The sequence below is a fragment of the Leptidea sinapis genome, chromosome 31 (genome assembly GCF_905404315.1).
Source record: "Leptidea sinapis chromosome 31, ilLepSina1.1, whole genome shotgun sequence".
Lineage (NCBI taxonomy): Eukaryota > Metazoa > Arthropoda > Insecta > Lepidoptera > Pieridae > Leptidea > Leptidea sinapis.
This window is the reverse complement of record NC_066295.1, coordinates 707,003-727,738: the sequence shown is the minus strand read 5'-3', so window position 1 is coordinate 727,738 and position 20,736 is coordinate 707,003. Positions and strand designations below refer to the sequence as shown.

At 34.7% G+C, this 20,736-nt stretch overlaps 1 protein-coding gene across 2 annotated transcripts in view; it reads left to right on the top strand.

The window, feature by feature from the left end:
- Positions 1–20,269, top strand: part of LOC126974190 (serine protease gd-like) — a 28,631-nt gene extending 8,362 nt beyond the window's left edge. Inside the window, exons 4-11 of one of the 2 annotated variants that reach the window (XM_050821630.1) lie at positions 1,099–1,209; positions 5,819–5,909; positions 8,118–8,225; positions 9,475–9,651; positions 13,107–13,274; positions 15,466–15,622; positions 17,222–17,263; positions 18,247–20,269. In XM_050821630.1, coding sequence (XP_050677587.1) covers positions 1,099–1,209; positions 5,819–5,909; positions 8,118–8,225; positions 9,475–9,651; positions 13,107–13,274; positions 15,466–15,622; positions 17,222–17,263; positions 18,247–18,440 — 1,048 coding nt within the window. In that variant the 3' untranslated portion in view covers positions 18,441–20,269. The remainder of the gene's footprint in view (positions 1–1,098; positions 1,210–5,818; positions 5,910–8,117; positions 8,226–9,474; positions 9,652–13,106; positions 13,275–15,465; positions 15,623–17,221; positions 17,264–18,246) is intronic. The other variant, XM_050821631.1, reaches the window with a different exon arrangement.
- Positions 20,270–20,736: the final 467 nt, after the last annotated feature.

Sequence of the window (20,736 nt, the reverse complement as noted above, 5' to 3'; positions counted from 1 at the left end):
CAAGGTGACGAGCGCAATTGTAGTGCCGCTCAGAATTTTAGGGTTTGGCAAGATCCTGAGCGGCACTGCATTGTAATGGGCAGGGCATATCAATTACCATCAGCTCAACGTCCTGCTCGTGTCATCCCTAATTTTCATAAAAAAACATTTATTTTTCTGTAAGGATGAGGTCAGATAGATACAACTTTTCCTGTCTTTGTACCTATAATAATAGAGCAAATATTATAGAAAGTAATAGAGTTTTGTAATTTAATTAATTTAAATCATTAATAGTATGAGTAGCCTGCAACTTGCATTTACAACTATGTTACAACATTGCTCGATCAAAAGTCTTATCCAATATCACAGGTATTTTTTGTTTTACCGACTAAACTGCGAAAAATAAAGAATATTTATTAAAAATTCGGCACGGCGACCATGAATAATTAATGTAACGACGTAATGACAGTTTCACCCCGCAACCTTTTAAATGATATAGGTTCACACTTCACACACGTGGTTGAGACCATAATGTACCATTTAAAAAGATATGTGGGTAGAAACGAAACTATCATCTACTACTTCCTCCGCGGGCAATACTCTGAGTTAAATCAAACTGCTGTCAACATGACGGAAGAAGAAGAAGATATTGTTGATTGATGTCTTTCTTGTTCTTTTGAGTAGTGTATGTATGTATGTATGTTTAAACGTATTGTGTTCCAAGACACACCATGTGTGGACGCTAGGAAGTTCAGCTGTTGAAAGTCAGCAATTGATACGCCCTGCCCATTACAATGCAGTGCCGCTCTTCTTGAAAAACCCAAAGTTCTGATCGGCACTACAATGGCGCTCACCTTGAGACATAAGATGTTAAGTCTCATATTTGCCCAGTAATTTCCCTAGCTAAGGCGCCCTTCAGACCGAAACACAATAATGTTTACACATTACTGCTTCACGGCTGAAATAGGCGCCGTTGTGGTACGTATAATCCAGCCAGCATCCTGTGCAAAGGAGCTTCCCGTGTGGTATAACCGCAGTTTATTAATTTTCCATATTTTCTCATGTTTTTCTTGTCGAGTCATGAAATTGTTTTAAGTTAATACGTACCTTTCGCAACAGAAGTGGAGGGGTTCCCTCCCAGACCGTGACCCGGCGACCCACCTACCAGCTGACCACCTCGACCCACCGGACCACAACGAATCGAGATGAAGACGACAGCGGTAGTGACTCGTGAGTTAATTTCACTATTAGTAGGTGGTAGGTTCACTTAATAGTAGCTGATCAACTCCATCTGGTGAATTACGGTGAGTCTAATAAAAGGCATTTATTTTCTCAAAATTGATTCCTTTAGAATTCTTTTGATGTCATTACTAAAACTACCGCTTCGGAAACAAATGGCGAAATCAGAGAGAAGTGGCGCAAGAAACTCTCTCTGCATTCTTTTTTACGCTCTTGTTAATCTTATCTCTAATAATAATCTTTTCCTTCTCTCACGTTCCCCAATCATTGAAGAAAGCAGGTAATCTTGTGTCTTGGGGCAGACAGTTCACCGTACGAACGATAGAACATTTTTCAAATTATTTTTTTAAATGTATTTGGTATAAAAGAATAATTAACGCATATTTTTTAAGTATAATCATGTTAGGTATAATAATTTCACAAATATTCATAAACAGTTAAGACTAAGTTATATTAAGTTTATATAGGTAAGTATTATTAAGTTTTTATAGGTTTTTTTTATGGAAAAGAAGGACAAACGAGCTTACATACGGGTCACCTAATGGTAAGTGATCACTACGACCCATCAGGAGCAATCACAATAGCGTTGCCAACCCTAAAGGACTCTACCCAATACAACGTATCGTACCATGACCGTGCTATGAACGTGTCAGGCAAAAAAATATTATCTCCACCTTACAGTCGGTAAGTTTATTGGGACCGAAAAGTCAACGATAGTTACGATTTTTTTATCTCAAGTAGGCCACAACTGGAAATAGACTGAATATTGGGAATGGCCGTTTGACGAGTATGTCAAAAAGGTAAATGAAAATTAATATTAAACAAAAGTTATTGAGTACAGTAGCTGCATGACCCAATTAAATAAATACCGACGTACATATCCTGGGGGCCAACTCTCCTAAAATCGATATTCGATATATCGTGGCATTAGTAGTCTCGAATCCTATTCTTAGTCACATCGTATTCAATGTCGAAACGATGATTGAACGACGAGAAGGGTTGAGTTACCTTTTTTTTTCATTTTATTATCCGCAAGTTTTGTAATATTTTTTCAATTTTAAATGGTCATATTATATTCATTACATAATTTTTGAATTTTTACATTTTGTGTAAATGATGCAAATTGGTGGTGCAGTCTGTCATGGTTTTAAGCGCCTAAGCTATGTTTTGACTTTTGACACTTAGCAGTGAGATAGCACAGATAATATGTACATAGTTTGCGCATAATTCATTCACTCTAACATCGTAAAAAATCAAAATATTAGTCTATGGTTACGATGTTGTTACGATAAACGATATGGAATACGAACATTTGATAGAGTAGGGTAGGTGCGATATATTCGTGTTATTATCGTATCGTTCCGAATATATCGTTGTCGATTTTGCGAGTAGACCTCCTGAGATTGACGCGTTCAAAGAATCATAAGAAATCTCTTGAACTTTATAATATTAGTACGACAACCATTTAAAATGTCCAGCTTAAAATAACCCTGATTTGCAAATGTATCAGAACTCTTGATTCATAATTCTTTATTAATTGCATCAATCATAAAAATTTTCGCTTTATTTTATTGGCAAATTAACATTTAGATAACATGATATCAAAATATTATTAATAGCTCAATCTTGTAATACTCGTATACTAACTTTTACTCGTGAGTTCGTCCGCGTGGAATAGCTGTTACTTTGGGCAGCATATTCATCTTTTAGGATACTTTGTAAATAATGCACATACAAACTGCTCTTTCCGCTGCTGGTGGCGCTCTTTGGTGATACAGCGGATATCCCATGTCATTGTGGACTGTCTCCTTAATAGTATTTCCCTGTGAACTTTAATATCCTGTTTCATCCCCATGTAGGTCAAAGTTTAAAGAATTAATAATTACTACTTATCCAGTGCCTAAACAAAGAAATTATGGTTTTATCTCCGAAAATGACACATTCCCATACAAACTTCCATCCCCTATTTCAACCCCTCCATTTATTCTTTCGCAATTAAAGGTAGCCTATGTTCTTTACCAAGCTCGCGTCTATCTTTATATATATAATTCTTGTGTGCGTGTGTATGTCACTGAACTCCTCCTAGACGGCTGGACCGATTTTGATGAAATTTTTTATGTGAGTTCAAGGGGAATCGAGGATGGTTTAGATTCACAATTGAACTACCTCCTAAACGGCTGGACCGATTTTGATGATATTTTTGTGTGTTCCAGTGAATTTGAGATTGGTGTGTGTCTTCAGGTGGATTCGAAAATGGTTTAGATTCACAATTAAACTACCTCCTAAACGGCTGGACTGATTTTGATGACTTTTTTGTTTGTTTCAGTGAATTTGAGATTGGTTTAGATTCTCAATTCCGTCCATATAATATAATTCTCCTGCTCATGTGTATGTTAGTGAACTCCTCCTAACGGCTGGACCGATTTTTCAAATTTAAGACGTGTGTACAGGACAACGTCTGTTGGGTCCACTAGTCTCTGTATAAAATCATTTTCAAATTTTCATTCATTCAAATTTCATCAAAATCGGTTCAGTGTTTTAGGCGTGAAAGCGTAACAAACAAACTAACATTCACATTTATAATATTAGTAGGGATGTACTTATAAGGAAAAAATGTTCATAAAATGAAACTAAATAAAAACAGTCACTGGAATCCAAATAATAAGTAGTACTTACCTAAGTACCTATTGGTAAAGAATTTATATTGTACTAGCTGACCCAGCCGATATTTAAATCGCGATACAAAAGTAACTGTTGATCGTAGATGGGTGAAAATTTGAAGTTGTATGTATTTTTAATGCTGACTCATAATCAAACAAATAAAAAAAATGTCAAAAAATTTCAAAAAAAAATTGACGTGGACCACCCTTAACATTTAGGGGGATGAAAAATAGATGTTGTCCGATTCTCAGACCTACCCAATATGCACTCAAAATTTCATGAGAATCGGTCAAGCCGTTTCGAAGGAGTTTAACTACAAACACCGCGACATGAGAATTTTATATACTTATTAGACTAGCTGACCAAGCAAACGTTGTATTACCGATATTAAAATCGCGATACAAAAGTAACTGTTGATCGTAGATGGGTGAAAATTTGAAGTTGTATGTATTTTTAATGCTGACTCATAATCAAACAAATAAAAAAAATGTCAAAAAATTTCAAAAAAAAATTGGCGTGGACCACCCTTAACATTTAGGGGGATGAAAAATAGATGTTGTCCGATTCTCAGACCTACCCAATATGCACTCAAAATTTCATGAGAATCGGTCAAGCCGTTTCGAAGGAGTTTAACTACAAACACCGCGACATGAGAATTTTATATACTTATTAGACTAGCTGACCAAGCAAACGTTGTATTACCGATATTAAAATCGCGATACAAAAGTAACTGTTGATCGTAGATGGGTGAAAATTTGAAGTTGTATGTATTTTTTAATGCTGACTCATAATCAAACAAATTTAAAAAAAAAATAAAAAAAATAAAATTGGCGTGGACCACCCCTAACATTTAGGGGGATGAAAAATAGATGTTATCCGACTCTCAGACCTACCCAATATGCACTAAAATTTCATGAGAATCGGTCAAGCCGTTTCGAAGAAGTTTAACTACAAACACCGCGACATGAGAATTTTATGTATTAGATATATAGGTATGTATATATAGGGTACGTTATTATTCTTACCACGGATATAATACAATATAAATGTTATTAATAGATTAAAACATTTGTTTGAATTTAAATCTTGTTTCGTGTTTATTATTCAATAATTAATATTCCGTGGAATCTAAAAACTGGTACCGAAAGGTCGCGATTGTGTCTGTAGTTTGATAATGTACTCATAACTCTGAGTTTTATTGTGAAATATTTGCTTGTTTTTTAAGATACTCAAGTACCTATGCTACGCTTGTAGGTAAGCCCCCTTATTCATAAGTAACTTAAAACAGTCGCTAAGGAGTGTTTTTTCTCATTCTGACTTAGGTCAATAGAAGAAGATAGAACGAGAATTAGCAATGCTTTAAGTTAGCAGATTATAAAGAGTAACGGGGAAGATGTACAGTTTTAAGTTGACTGAACCATGAGCCACCCTCTGCTATGTTTGATCGTTTTTATTGGTACCAGGCGAACATAACTGGTGAATATATAGTAATCTCTTTGACGAGTTAAGGAGAGTTGGAGTTTATTAACGTATATATTATATATGTTCATAAGCTCATTAAGGAATTTTCTAGAAACTGTGACAATCATAATGTTACCACGAGGAACAAACATTACCTTGTTACGCCTACTACCTACACGGTTAAGTCGAGTTAGTAAGTCTTTTATAGGGCGATGTATATGCTTTTACAATATGATCCAAAACAAATGCGTTACGAAACGTCACCTTGAGATATAGTGTAAGATGTTAAGTCTCGTTTGCCCAGTAATTTCACTAGCTTCGGCGCTCTTCAGACCGAAACACAGTAATATTTACACATTAATACTTCACGGCAGAAATAGGCGCCGTTGGGTAGGTACCACACCCATAATCTAGCCTTCAACATGACTCATCCAAAAAGTATAAAAATTTTAATGACAGAAATATGTTGTGCTTTTAGGGACTACTTCTCAGGTGGACGACCTACCGTCGTGCTCCAGGAGACGAACAACAACAACAATGACAACAACGGGAACAGACGCGTCACTCGGGTTAGTTTGAAATTCATAACACATAGGTACTAGATATAACTAAGATATGATAAATTACAGACGGACAAACTGTTATCAGTATTTGATATTTGATGAGCTGTGTTAAATGTAAATGTTAACAGCAACGTAAATTCAGTCAAATTTGAGAAAAATTTCGAGGTGTCTACTAAACCGGTCATCATGGTATTTGTACCCACTAAAGATCAGGGGTATTAGAGGTCTGTACACTTTATCCCAAAATGTTTAAGGGTTCCCAAGGGAGTGCGATGCTTATTGTATATATAACGAACGACGCGTCAAAAGAAAACAAGGAAGAGGCAAGAAAACAGGCAAGAGAGAGTGTGTGTATTGTGTACCGCGGCCCACGAGTCAAACACACACCTCTATTTAACTTACGATCTCTGTGAGTGGACAAGTCCTAATGAGAAGCTAAATAATTTGCTAAAAAATCATTTTGTTAATATCATATTAATAGATTTCTCTTTACTATATTAATCAAAATTTTACTGTCAATTGTATGTAACATTGTTAATTTTGAATAAATTAATTGCAAAAAAGTGTTAAAAACAATTTACTAGAATAGTCCACCGGAGACATGAACCCACAATCCGTGTAATATGTCGTAATTGACACACAATGATGTCGACATTACAAAAGCTGTATCAGTGAAACCAGTTCCGCGTAATTCCCCGCCGGCCGCTACCCAAACGATGTCGTCCACATTGTACAAGGACAGCGCAGGTGTGTACTGTGTGTCCTTCGTACAACAAACAGAGGGCATGCGCCCCTCTCGCTGGTACATCACAAACACACATACAGATTGCGTATTTATCTATCCTTCGCGAACAGAATAACGGCCGTAGTTAATAACCTATCGACATAAAGCATTGGACTATAACTATACTGGATATTACTATGGATAGATAAGATCATGTCATTAAACGGTGACAGCAATGTATCTATAACTAGAGATACGTTATTGAAAACGGTCGTAAATATATACTTATTTATCAAACGTTTGTCAACTAGATATTTAGTAATTATAATTTATCTACACCCATGCTTTAAGTCCTCTATTATAGATTCTGAAACAGTTAGCTTATTGCCAATATTAAAACACCCAATGTTCTAATAATCATTACATCATCCAAACGAGTGTTGTAATGTTGTATTGAATTTCATAACAACACTCCTATGTTTTTTTCGATCCCTTCATGCGCAAAGAGTTTCAACAGACAGCCACATTCTTATTGCTCGATGCGTGGTATTTGTATGAATTTAAAAAAATATAACATTTTCGTTTACGCGCGTTCCACACTGCCAGAACGTCGCGCACCGTAAAAAAAAGTAGGGTTATTCGAATCCCCGCCATTTTTCTTCGATATTTTTATTGTTTTGCTTACAAAAAATGAGCGATTCATTTTAAACGCTGCAAAAGAACATTACATTCGAGTGAATTTTAATTATTGCACTATACAAAATGTAAATTACTACTAAAATAAATAATTGTTTCATTAATACTTAGTTTATTTGTATATAATCAGTAATGAATAATTTTAATGTTAGCAGTAAGCTAACTGTTCTAGAATCTTTTAGAGGATTCATATTCTGGGTGTAGATAAAGTCTTGTATGCAACTGTTGATAATTAGGTATTAAAACACTCATGTGATACTATTATAATATATATGATATAGATAAATCCACATTCGTGTTTTAATACCCCTTATTACACAACAATTGCATAAATAACTATTTCTGACGTCTGTTTTGCAAGAAAAATAGTATCCCATTGAACGCAGCCTAGCGAAAATATCTAACAGAAAAACGATTGTATGAAACATGCAGTCATTGATAGATTGACAGATGACGGCTATAATCTTGTAAAAAACGGAGGTAGCCGAAATCCACTACGTTTTATGCAACTGCTCGCTTTCAAACTTAGCCGGATTATACTTCGTCGCCAATCGTCATAGTGTAATGGCTACTATTTCAAATTTATGTTAAATTACTGCACGTTTCATACAAAACTAAATTTCAATTTTTAGTTAGGCAGTCCCACCTCTTTTTACGTAGTATTTACATCGTCTTTGAGTGAACGTACAAATATTACAGACTGCGCGAGTCACATTTTCGTCCTGATTATAATGAGACTTTAAAAAGTGGGCACAAACCGGCATTAACTATTAAGATTATGTTCACAATTTCAGGATCAATGTGGCACGGTTGTACGCAATAATCCGAACCCTTTAGTGGTGAATGGAAAACCAACCCTGGAGGGACAGTGGCCTTGGCAGATTGCATTATATCAAACACAGGTAGGATATCATTCTGTGCATCCTATTGAGTTATTTATTTAGAAATACCAACATTTAATTTTTAATTTGCGATACAGACTAAATACATTGTATTTAATGTAACAAACAATTAAAGGTATATACCAAATGCTTCGATAATTTTCACAAAATATATATTAGTTTACGGCCGTACGGGGCAGTAAAGTCCTCCGTAAATGGCGTACTGGAAGGCGCAATATTGGTAGGCCCCCCACAAGATGGACCGACGATATTGGCAAGATCGCCGGAATACGTTCGCAGGACCGATTTTCATGGCGATCTTTAGAGGAGGCCTTTGTCCAGCAGTGGGCGTCCTCTAATTAATTAAACTATTATTATATAAGTCAAAGACATATAACTATACATTTTATTCGCTTATGTTATATACAAATAATTTACAAACTAAAACATCAGATTAGTACGTGTTTACCATCTTGCACGGCCTAGGAATAGGAGAGTTCAGAACAAACACTTTTATATTTAAATGACGTCTTGGAAACCGAAATATAATAACGACTAAGTACAACGAGCACTTTATATGGTTCTGTTCTGTCTTTAACCATTATTTCTGGTTTTTGGTTCATTATAACGGTTTCGTTCAACTAACCGGCCTAGAACCGTCGGTACGCTGGTCTTGATTCTAATTCTCCTCAATTAGCCGGCTAGTAAGGGTTATAAAACAATATCTCATAATAATCAATATCAATAGTTGCCACTCCGAACGAATTAATTGATACAAACCAATTTTAACCGGTAATTAGTTTTAAACTTAAGACCTGTTTCAGACCTTGTTTATTATATGTTCAAGTACGATAGTTGATCAAAAGAATTTTCATGAAAATAAGGGATGAGACTAGCACGACGTTCAGCTAATGGTAATTGATACGCCCTGCCCTTTACAATGCAGTGCCGGTCAGGATTCTTATAAAACCCAAGAAACCTTGAGACATAAGATCTTAAGTCTCACTTGCCCAGTAATTTCACTAGCTGCGGCACCCTTCAAACCGAAACACAGTAAGGCTTACACAATACTGGCTCACGGCCGAAATAGGCGCCGTTGTGGTACCCATAATCTAGCCGGCATCCTGTGCAAAGGAGCCTCGCACTGGTTAAGTTAGGAAATATGTTCTATCAACGAATATACATATTCTTTCAATTGGTTTAAGGACGGCGTCTTGCAAACCACTAGAAATAGTCTTACAGAACTTTGTACGTTGCCCTAATATTTCAGACAGTTGACAACAAGTACATATGCGGCGGAACCCTGGTCTCCAACCTGCACGTGATCACGGCAGCGCACTGCGTCACTCGCAAGGGCTCATCCAGGATAGTCAACAAGAATACACTCACCGTGTACTTAGGGAAGCACAACCTCAGAACATCTGTAGAAGGCGTGCAGATTAGATTGGTAAGTAAAGCATGCTCTCTCTGAAGGGTTAGGTTCTAGGAGGAGGAGCTTTTCGTGTTATATATCAGCTTGATTATAGTCAGTCACTCAGAAAGATGAAAAAAATTATAACATAGCTATGCATTGTCAATATACCTGGTTTATGGAAAAAAAAAGGTGTGTCAGTTCCGACGCACGACTGGAGTTTACTCCTTCAGATCGACTGTCTAACTTAGCACAAAAAAGGCTTACCAGTCTAAGAAAAAGATTAATTCCATATCAAATGGGAAATAAAGGAATCAATGAAATTATGTGAATAATGTACATATATTTATTCTATTTACTTTTATTATGACTATTTGGTAAAATACATTAAACAATCTTCAATCTTTTCATTGTTATATACACCACTTTCTGCCATAGTTTATATACCAAAGTATCACTTCACCTAACGCGTTTACATCATCATTAATTCATTAAAATTTCAAAAAACTCTTTTTTATTTATAACACAATAATATCTAAGCACAAACTGCGAGCAAACGTTCGAATCAGTTAGAATATTTTTAAATATCTTTAAAAAATTTCAAATGCGGAACATTTTATTTTACTTGCTTATAATAATTAATTTAATGCATATAAAACCTCTTTTGCTAAGCATTTCAGTAGTTGTACTGAAAACTTTAGGTTCCCCCTATTTTTCTTGCAAATGAGTTTAGTTTGATGCATTGTTTTATTTGAAGAAATTTATGAATAAGTAATTTTTTGTAACTTAGAAAATATTAAACCTAGGAAAGACTTTTAAGAGGTGTGGATTATGGTACCAACCTCTGTAGGACGGGAGTATGTCGAGGGATATGTGTAAGTTGTTTACACGTTCGTACTGGCATATTCTTTGTGCAGTTTCATTTTGTGGAATATAAGGTAATACCAATGACGTTCTATACATATAGACAATGCACCTCATACAAAATCAAAGCCGAAATATGGCACTTGCCACAAATGAGATCGTAATAACCTTCGACCCTTGTTTATACATTTCTGCATTTACTCCAGTTTTTAAAATTTTTATTGGTCAATAGGCAGCAATTTAAACACGATTTCAGTTTCAGCTGCGTATTTTGAATTTAGAAACGGATTTGGTCAGTGACATCAGTGGAGTAGCAGTTAGTTATTTTTTAAATCCAGACGAAAAAGAGGGTTTCTATAAGTTTTACGTTCGTCAGTCTGTCCCTATTTTAGCTACTATAAAGATCTGTCCAGTCCGAGGTTTTTTACGTTTTTAATCAAAAATAACACTCATAATATAAAGGGGAATGTTTGTATGTTTATTTATTGGGTTGTGTTTATATTTGTTACTTCTTAACGCTCTAAAGGAATTTGGATTTAATAAGTTACGGTAACCTTTAACGAGAGAAACTTATACTCAAATATAATATTTTATTTACATAAAATAATTAGTTAAACTGGTTACTTAAATGTTAACTTCCTTAAATTAATTGTCTTTTAGACTAAGATATCTTTTTGGTTTATGTAGTGTAAGCGGACATCAACATGTATTTGTATGACAGCTTTTGTCAAATTTTAAATGTGGTTAAATCCATAAAACTTAAATCTTTTAGTGGTGCAATATAAATAAGCCTATTTGGTTTGTAAATTTCTTCACATATCTCTGTTGCTACCTACTGTTGAAAAATATTAAGTTTTACATATTTGCGATGTAAATAAGTATCAATTATCACTAGGTTACGATACTTCCGTGATAACGTGTTAATAGCACTAGTATGTAATCGTTAATCGTAATTGCCAATCATTGTTCACTAGGCCTTTAAAAAAAATTATAACAAAGAAACAACCGACTTCAAAAACACTATTCCAAAACAATAGATATAATATGCACTAAAAAACAAAAATAATAATAATAATAAATAAATCTAATTCTAGTTACCATTATTGTTATTTTTGAATCGGTGTCCTCCCGCCGCGGCCCCGCTCTCGCCTCTCGCCTTCTCACGTCGTGTGTGCGACTCAAGCACATCTCATCTTTAACTATGTATGTAGTTACAAACCTGCCTTGGCTAACACCAACTCCAATAATAACGATGTTACGGTAGGTGACTCAAATATCCGGATAGCATAAAAAAGATTCGGCCTAGTATAATTGCTCCTAAGAATTGAAGACTTCCGTTACTTTGTTTTGGATCCTATATGCAGAACTTAAATAAACTATCACCAAACTACCTTTGAAGTATACTTATATCCTTTCCAATGAAAAAAGAATTATCGAAATCGGCTTCAGCGATATTGAGTTATTCGTAAATTTGTTGCGCACATACTTGTAGAAAATTTAAGACTTTCGTGGTTTCACGTTTCGTGGACTGTCAGGTCTGGACCAAATTGCAATGAGACCACAAGGAAAGTACCAGCTTTCATATAAAAAAAATAATTATCAAAATCGGTTCACCCAGTCGAAAGTTCTGAGGTAACAAATATAAAAAAAAAACATATCGACGAATTGAGAACCTCCTACTTTTATGAAGTCGGTTAAAAAATAATTATCAAAATCGATAGACCCAGTCGAAAGTTCTGAGGTAAGAGACTTAAAAAACATACAGACGAATTGAGAACCTCCTCCTTTTTTGAAGTCGGTTAAAAAGAGCGACTCTATTGTTTTCATTTCTGACTGTGTCCTTTCATCTGTCCCATTCTGACAACCGGGCTTTACCTGAGGACTTGTCAATAATATTGTACCATATTTAATGAACAAAAATTCGTTTTATTAAATTACTTCCGCTTTTTGCATATCAATAAAATATATAATAAAATAATCTTACCGATGATACATACACACCATATTTTTTTTGAGTCGTAAATGTATTATTTAAGCACTTTGTATAGTACACTTAAGCTTGTTGATTGACACACGACTAAGGAGAAAAGTGTGCTTACATTGTCATTAAGCACACTTTTGCCGTTACGTTATCAGACTGCGAATGATATGTCCATATGTATAGAACGTCATTGGGTACTACAAAAGAATTACAAAATAGGTCCTTTTTTTCATTATCACGTCCACTGAATATACTAATATTATTTTGGTGCCTGTCTCAATATATTGTTACTCGTATCCTACAAGAGTTAAAAATAAGTGACGACGAACTATTAATTGATGATATAACGATACGTTACTACGCTCAAACTAACCAAAAATTTGGTCCCTTCACCATTGCTACGTATCTTTTCCCTGGGGTAATACGTCACAACAGCCGACCAATAATAGCGCGTCATTTCCTGCGACGAGGGTATAAAAGAGCGGTTTCCGGCTCATTTAATTCAGCCTCGTATAGTTTGAGTCAACATCTCGTATACAGGCGAAACGCGTTTCAATTTGTTTGAAGAATGGCGGAATTAACACTCAGAAAACTCAAAACATTTGGATAACCTAAAATTATTTTTAAATTTTCTGGAACATTACAGGTCGCAGAAATCTCAGTGTATCCCGAATACAATGCAACTTCATTTAATAAAGACTTCAGTGTACTAAAGCTTCGAGAGTCGGTCCAGTTTACGGAGTTCGTGAGGCCGGCTTGCTTGTGGCCAGAGAATCAGATTGCCCTGAGCAATGTGATTGGGAAAAAAGGCGCTGTAAGTACCTATAAGAACTATTACAAGCTTCTTTTATATAATTATGTTATTTTTATTTTTAATGTTAATGTGTGTATTTAAATCCTCTATAATATGCTAAAGTTCAAGTTCTTGTGAGCCTTAATTTTGTAATTTTAGTTATCATCCGTAGGTATCCTATAACATGGTTTGTCAAATTCAAATTCAAATATTTTTATTCAAAATAGGATGTGACATCACTTATTGAAAGTCAAAAACTACCACCCATTCCAAAATGAATGCCTCAGACCTGAGAAGAATGGGCGCAACAAACTCAGCGGGCTTTTTTTTTCATTGAATAAATATGTTTACAAAGTAATATTGTACAATTAAACTTATTATTTAATAGCCTGAGGGCGGTCACTCCATTCCCAATCTGTGGTATCATTAAGAAAGTCATTTATGTTATAGTAACCTTTACCACACAAACGTTTTTTAACAATTCTTTTGAATAACGTTATACTTTGGTTTTGAACATTTTCTGGGATCTTGTTGTAAAAGCATATACATCGCCCCACAAAAGACTTACTAACTCGACTTAGCCGAGTAGTAGGCATCATAAGTTTATGTCTGTTCCTGGTGTTAACATTATGGTTATGACAGTTTCTGGCAAAATCACTTATGTGCCTATGAACATACATTACATTATCAAGAATATATTGAGAAGCAACAGTCAAGATGTTAATTTCTTTGAATTTTGCTCTCAATGATTCTTTAGGACCTAGGTTATAAATAGCGCGAAAGCCCTCTTCTGCAGCACAAATATTGTATTAATATCGGCAGCGTTGCCCCATAGCAATATACCATGGGACATAATACTATGGAAATAACTAAAGTATACTAGTCGCGCCGTATCTATGTCAGTTAATTGTCTAATCTTTTTAACCGCGTATGCTGCAGAACTAAGTCTGTTCGCCAATCCTTCAATATGGGGGCCCCATTGAAGTTGTCATGCGTCAACTTGTGAATGGGTGCTGCTTGGTACCAGGTCGACCTGTTATAGTTAATAAATCATTGTATTTATTGCTAATTCTGACAGTAATCACGACCATCATGTTCACGAAGCATCCTTACACAAACAATGATTTCAAGCTCTAAAGATTGATGCATCCAATTAAACACATGCACTAAATTACTTACTGCCATTGTAAAATACTCTATTTGTTTTAAAAGAGCGGCTGTTGAGTTTCATGTATGTTCTTCTCCCGAGCTCAACGTTTTATGAACATATGGTAAATTCAGTAATATTTGTAGTGACTGTTCAAAAGCGCTTAGTTTAAGCGTAATTGATTAAAGTTAATTCTACTTTGTGGTAGGTAGATAGTAGACCTACGTTGTACGCCGCGATGATAATAAGTATTTGGTCAAAGACATAACTACATAAAGTATATTATTATGCTTAACTCAATATTATTCTTAAATCATGTATTTTTCGCTAAAGCGGTGAAAAGTTAAAGTAACAAAGAATTTTTTTCTTGTGCCTTTGAATCCCTCACCAGGCTCAGGATTCCAACTTAGAATCACTCGCTACATTTCTGAATTCAATCATAGAATCCTTCACTTGCTCGGAATTCAAACTCGGAACTCGTAAATAAAGGAACTTTGCTCTCATTTTGAATATGTAAGTATTACCTCACAAAAAAATCATTAAAAATCGTTAACACCTTACATAAAATATATTGTATTTTAAGAGACGTACCTATATATATATATATATATATATATATATATGTCGCCGTAATCCAGAAGATTGCGTAATCTATAATTAATTGTATCGTTCTCTAAAACAAGAGTCATATAAGTGTGTATAGTTTACCAGTGGGAGGCTCCTTTGCACAGGATGTTGGCTAGATTATGAGTACCATAACGGCGCCTTTTTCTGCCGTGAAGCAGTAATGTGAAAGCATTACTGTGTTTCAGTCTGAAGGACGACGTAGCTAGTGAAATTACTGGCCAAATGAGACTTAACATGTTATGTTATGTCTCAAGGTGACGAGCGCAATTGTAGTGCCGCTCAGAATTTTTGGGCTTATCAAGAATTCTGGACTGGAATTCGTAATGGAATACGAACCTTCTGGAGTACGAGCGTTATTACAGGCAATTACAATCTTAGTTCCGTTTAGAAATCATTCTGACATCCTTCAATCCAACCAAGTGTTCGTTTATATTTTAGGTTGTCGGATGGGGATTCGACGACACAGGCGTAGCCTCCGAAGAGCTGACTCTAGTTGAAATGCCAATTGTTGACCAAGAAACATGTATTAGATCGTTCAGTGAATTCTTTGCTAAATTTACATCCGACTATACATATTGTGCAGGCTACAGGGACGGTACGTTATTTAAATTATTATTAAAATAATATATTAAAATTATTAGCTGCAGCATTATATGAATATGGATGTTTGTTTCCGAGTCATGGATGTTTATATGTGTTTATGTATGTTCATATGTATTTATATATGTTTAGGTAAGTATATTGTATTAAATATATCGTTGTCTTGCAACCCATAACACAGGCCATATGCCTAATTTGGGGGCGAGATAATTTGTGTAAAAGTGTGTCAATATTATTATTATTAAAGATATAATATTTTTATTTTAATATTGACTTATATAGGTACTTGATTAGATTGGTCTTCGCTGAGCTACAACTAGATACTGCGGGCGTAGTCGCAAAGTGCGACAACTAATGCCTACTACGCCCAAGTGGCCGTACTCGAGCCAGTCTCGAACAATGTGTGATGTTGACGTACCACATGTTCTGTTAAACTTTGCTAATAATTCAATCGAGAATGCCGGGTTGCGTAGTAAAACTTTGCATATTTTACAAAATTTGAAAGATGCCATTGAGTTGAAAGATGCCACGCACACAAGCATCTAATAGTCGCTGTAATAAAAAAGGTATCGTTCTCAGGTAGGTAGTGCGGTATCTAGTTGGAGCGCAAAGGAGAACAATCCTTAATTTATAGGAAATTAGTAGTGGATTATAGCAATTTTATATTTTGATGTCTGAGGAAGAAATTCAGGATATTTTATTCTAATTGAACAAGTTTTTAAAATCAAAATAATAACGTACATAGAGATGAGAATTTTAATTTATTTTTATATTTTTGTAATATTGCTATATATTTAATATTTTTAGTAACATTCCTGATAAAACCGCCCGTCTTAAATGTAATGTTAGGTGAATATATAGCCGTTTCTACCAATAACAGGCTGTAAATAAAATGACATAAACTGGCCTAATTATTGATAACGTTTTCATTATTATTGCCAAATAGCTCAAAAATTCAACTAAAATTAATGACTTTCTGGAGAACTACAATGAATTTAAGGTATAAAAGGCATTTATTTTCTCAAAATTGATTCTTTTATAATTCTTTTTGATGTCATTTCTAATATACAAGATACTATCACCGCTTCGGAAATAAATGGCACTCTGAGAAAGAAGAAGCGGCGCAAGAATCTCTCCCAGCATTCTTTTTTTGCGCTCTTTTCAATGAAATACTTAGACAATATTGTACTGTCATTTCTATTGCTATAAAATAATCACAATCTAGTCCCAGGCTGTCGGATCACTTAGATATTCAGCTGTGGTGTAGTAGGATTTACGACAGAGCCATTTTTTAATGAAACATTTAAACTTATTTATAGATAATGCCTGAAGTGGCTGGGATTTTATTATAAAAGTGTATACATTTACCCTTAAAGCTATTATGTATCTTATAAAACCTACTAGAATTAGTTAAAAGCAATTTTCCGCATTTTTGCGATAGCAGCTCTCTCTAGGTCACTAATTATTGACAAGTTTACAGCCTCGATAAGGCTCTATCATCACTAGTAGGTACCCACTGAACTCTGAAATTACTAATAAACCAATGGTTCACTCTTCAAAGATAACTTTGTTTTTACTTTTCAACCAATTGCAGGATCTCCAGATAATTATGACGAGACTAGTTACGGGAGAAAGCGTACGTCATAATTATGTTTTTTTTTTGCATTCTAACATCAATTAACCTTGCATGAGATCAGAGTCATTCTAAATAAATGTTTGTCATTATCGCTTGTTTCGGTTTATTCACTAAAATTAATGATTAATTAAAAATCACCCGCCTAATCTTCTCTCCTCATAAATTATATTGCAGCAAAAACTGTGTACTTTTTAATTAAATTTGGTGCGTAAATTGAAGAATTTAAGTTTCTCGGAAATGATTCATTTGATATTGTCATCAATATAGTATCATTATTCGTAAAGTTTGTCAAATAATTGTATCTACATTCAATAAGGGAGGTGCCTGTATCAACTTCGGTATTTGAATTATGATCTGATTAGTTTAAAAAAGTAAATAATAATGTGAAAAGACCACAAGATACAAGTGAAATCTTCATAAAAGAACGGTTATCTTCTGGTTGTTTTTTAAATTTGTAACTAGGTATATATATTATATTGTTGACTGATCGCACTCCCTTAGTCGACTCGAAGTGACTTTACCCGAACCAGCGTTACGTATGCGAATGTGTCAGCTCAATCTCATTCAGTAGTCCCACAAAGTTAAGTACTCAACACCTCTAAGAACCTTAACAAGTATAAGGCAAATTAAAATGACAATGTATGTACCTGATATAATAAAGAGTGTACAATTTGTAGATAATATAAGTATTACCTTGGATAATTTATACGTCTGGATAGTCTCTTGCTCTTAGACAACCGATAAAAACAGGCCAGGAATATTAGTTTAGTGTGCGTGACAAGCTACGTCTTACACTCGCGATATGTATGATACTTTGTGTTTCTGCGTGAACTGCTCAAAATATAGGTTAGTTCTAAAGTCATTTTTTTCACAGCTGTCATAGTCTATCTAGACGTATAAATTATATTACTAACAATTGGCAATTGTCATTCTCAAGACCATAATTTTACCAACGGAATTAAAATGTTTTCTGTCACCTCCAGGAACATCGGTCTGCAACGGCGACAGCGGTGGTGGCATGGTGTTCAAGATCCAAGGTATCTGGTATCTCCGCGGACTGGTGTCATTATCTGTGGCGCGCCACAACGAGTACCGGTGCGACCCGTCGCATTACGTTATATTCACCGACTTAGCTAAATTCTTGCCTTGGATCAAACAGCACACAAACGATGATTAAGTTAAGCGCCATCTTGTGGATTGTAATGTAAAAAAGTGACTGGTTAGAATTAAAATGGCGCTAAGAATACATTATTATTGAATTTTAATTCATATTCTATTTTCATTACGAAATTTTATAATTTATAAGGTAGGCGTAGCTTTGTGATTTTGGATATAATATTGTTAGTATATGCCTTAATAATATATAATAAGATATAGGCTTACCATGAACTACCTATTGACATGACAAATGAAAATTATGTTAGGAAAACATAGTCAGTACTTTGTATCAAAATATACATAATGTATATAATGTCAATATTACATTTATTGGGGACTTGAAAATAATCAAATTTAATTACATCTGGTATTGCAGTTGTGAAGTAATAATCGGAAAACACACACAGTAACACTATGTCTGAATATGCAGTTATGCTTAAAAGGGCCCAGGGCTGTAAAAAAAGTTAATAAGAACATATAGTAGTAAACGTAAACTTACATATTTGCGTATATAAGCAGCTGTAGTCCGATTTATATCAAACATGTGAATGCAAAAAAAAATATTTAATTCGTGCCATGCATGCATACCCTTTTACTGCAGCCTCAGGCAATATTAAAATTTGGGACGACACATTTAAGGCCGGAATAGATACACATGTCTTCAGCTTTCTTGCTCACTTGCATACCAGCTTTGCCCGTGCCAGCTATTGTGATGTATATACACATAGTGGCATGCATGGATATGGCAAGCAAATAGATCGCAAACAATTTGATTTTCTTGCATGCAATATGAGGGAAGGGGACGCGGGGGGCTGCGGAACCGGCACCTGTGAACAGCTACGGGCATGCCAGTTATTGTCGAGTTGTCGTCTTAAGTCTTAATGTTATTTTCAATATAGTTTTCGCCGGGATTGCACATCGCAATTTTTCTGGAAACATTCTAAAATGGTTCCTGTAATCATCTCTGTATTCTTGTCGCATTTCGATAATCAGTTAAGGACCTCTAAATTCTCCCATTTCTGGTAATAATTTATAACTCAAATCTGCCTTCTTTTTTTTTTCTGCAAGTATGCCAGCTACATTCATGTGAATACGTCATGGAAATAAAAGCATGCAAGTACGCAAATTGCATGCAAGTACGCAAATTGCATGCAAGTACGCAAATTGCATGAAAGTTTAACTTGCAAATGTATTCACTGTTTGCACTTGTTTGTACCATTAACTTGTATGCAAGCTATTTATCTGTTTTACAGGCCAAATATGTATTCCGGCCTTTTAAACAGCATGTCACATGTTCAAACGATCTCATGTTTAAACCTCTCGTATTATACATTTTTTTCATAATCAAAGACTACCCTTATTTTACAACTAATTTTATTTGAACGGCGAAATTTACTTTAAATAATATCATTGTTAATATCACCTCAAGGATTATTGTTATGTATTAAAGTATTTATAAATATATGACACCGATACTTTGACAATCTGAGTTATGTTTATGATGTATAGAGTCGACTTAAAGTTTCATATAACATATTTATCTATCATATTCTTGTATTAAATTATTCTTTTTATTTATATAAAAATGTCATCCAAATATATCTATAGATACTAGGTACAAATATAAGTAATAGTATTTTTAATTTACAATTAATAAGAATGTTATTTGTAATTAATATCAGATAGCACTGCAATCATTATAGAATAAATTAGGTATGTTGATGTTTCTAATTTAAATCGTAAGTCGACTCTTAAGCAGATGTACTCCTCGGATGTTTTTTTTATTATTTTTAATTGTTTTGTACAATTCAACTATGTATTATAATAAATGGAATTAAAGAAATTCAATCATGATAGTTTTATTCATTTGACACCTCATGGAATACCTGATACCAGTTCCTGAGATTGCGCCTCCATATATTGTGTATATACCACTATATAAACCACAGAACAGGTAAAAGACATTAGAATAGCCATTACGAGTAATTTGTATGGGAGCAACTGGCGCCATTCGATGTTATACTACAAGCATAGTCAAATAAATACAAGCATTCGCACATATATGTAACCAGTAACGCAGCCCTATTATTGGTCCACACATGGATAATTGGCCTACGCACGCCTACTTTTGACAGTTCTGTATACTTTGACGCCTCTGGAGTTTCGTATTTTTTTAGTAATACTGTATACCGATTATATTATACTTCATGGATACGCATAACGAACAACCCGACTATCAAAAATCGACCTTTAAGGAAGGTGCCCATGTCGAATCGTCACGGAGACGCCGGGGAGGGGAGGGGAGCATATTCTAG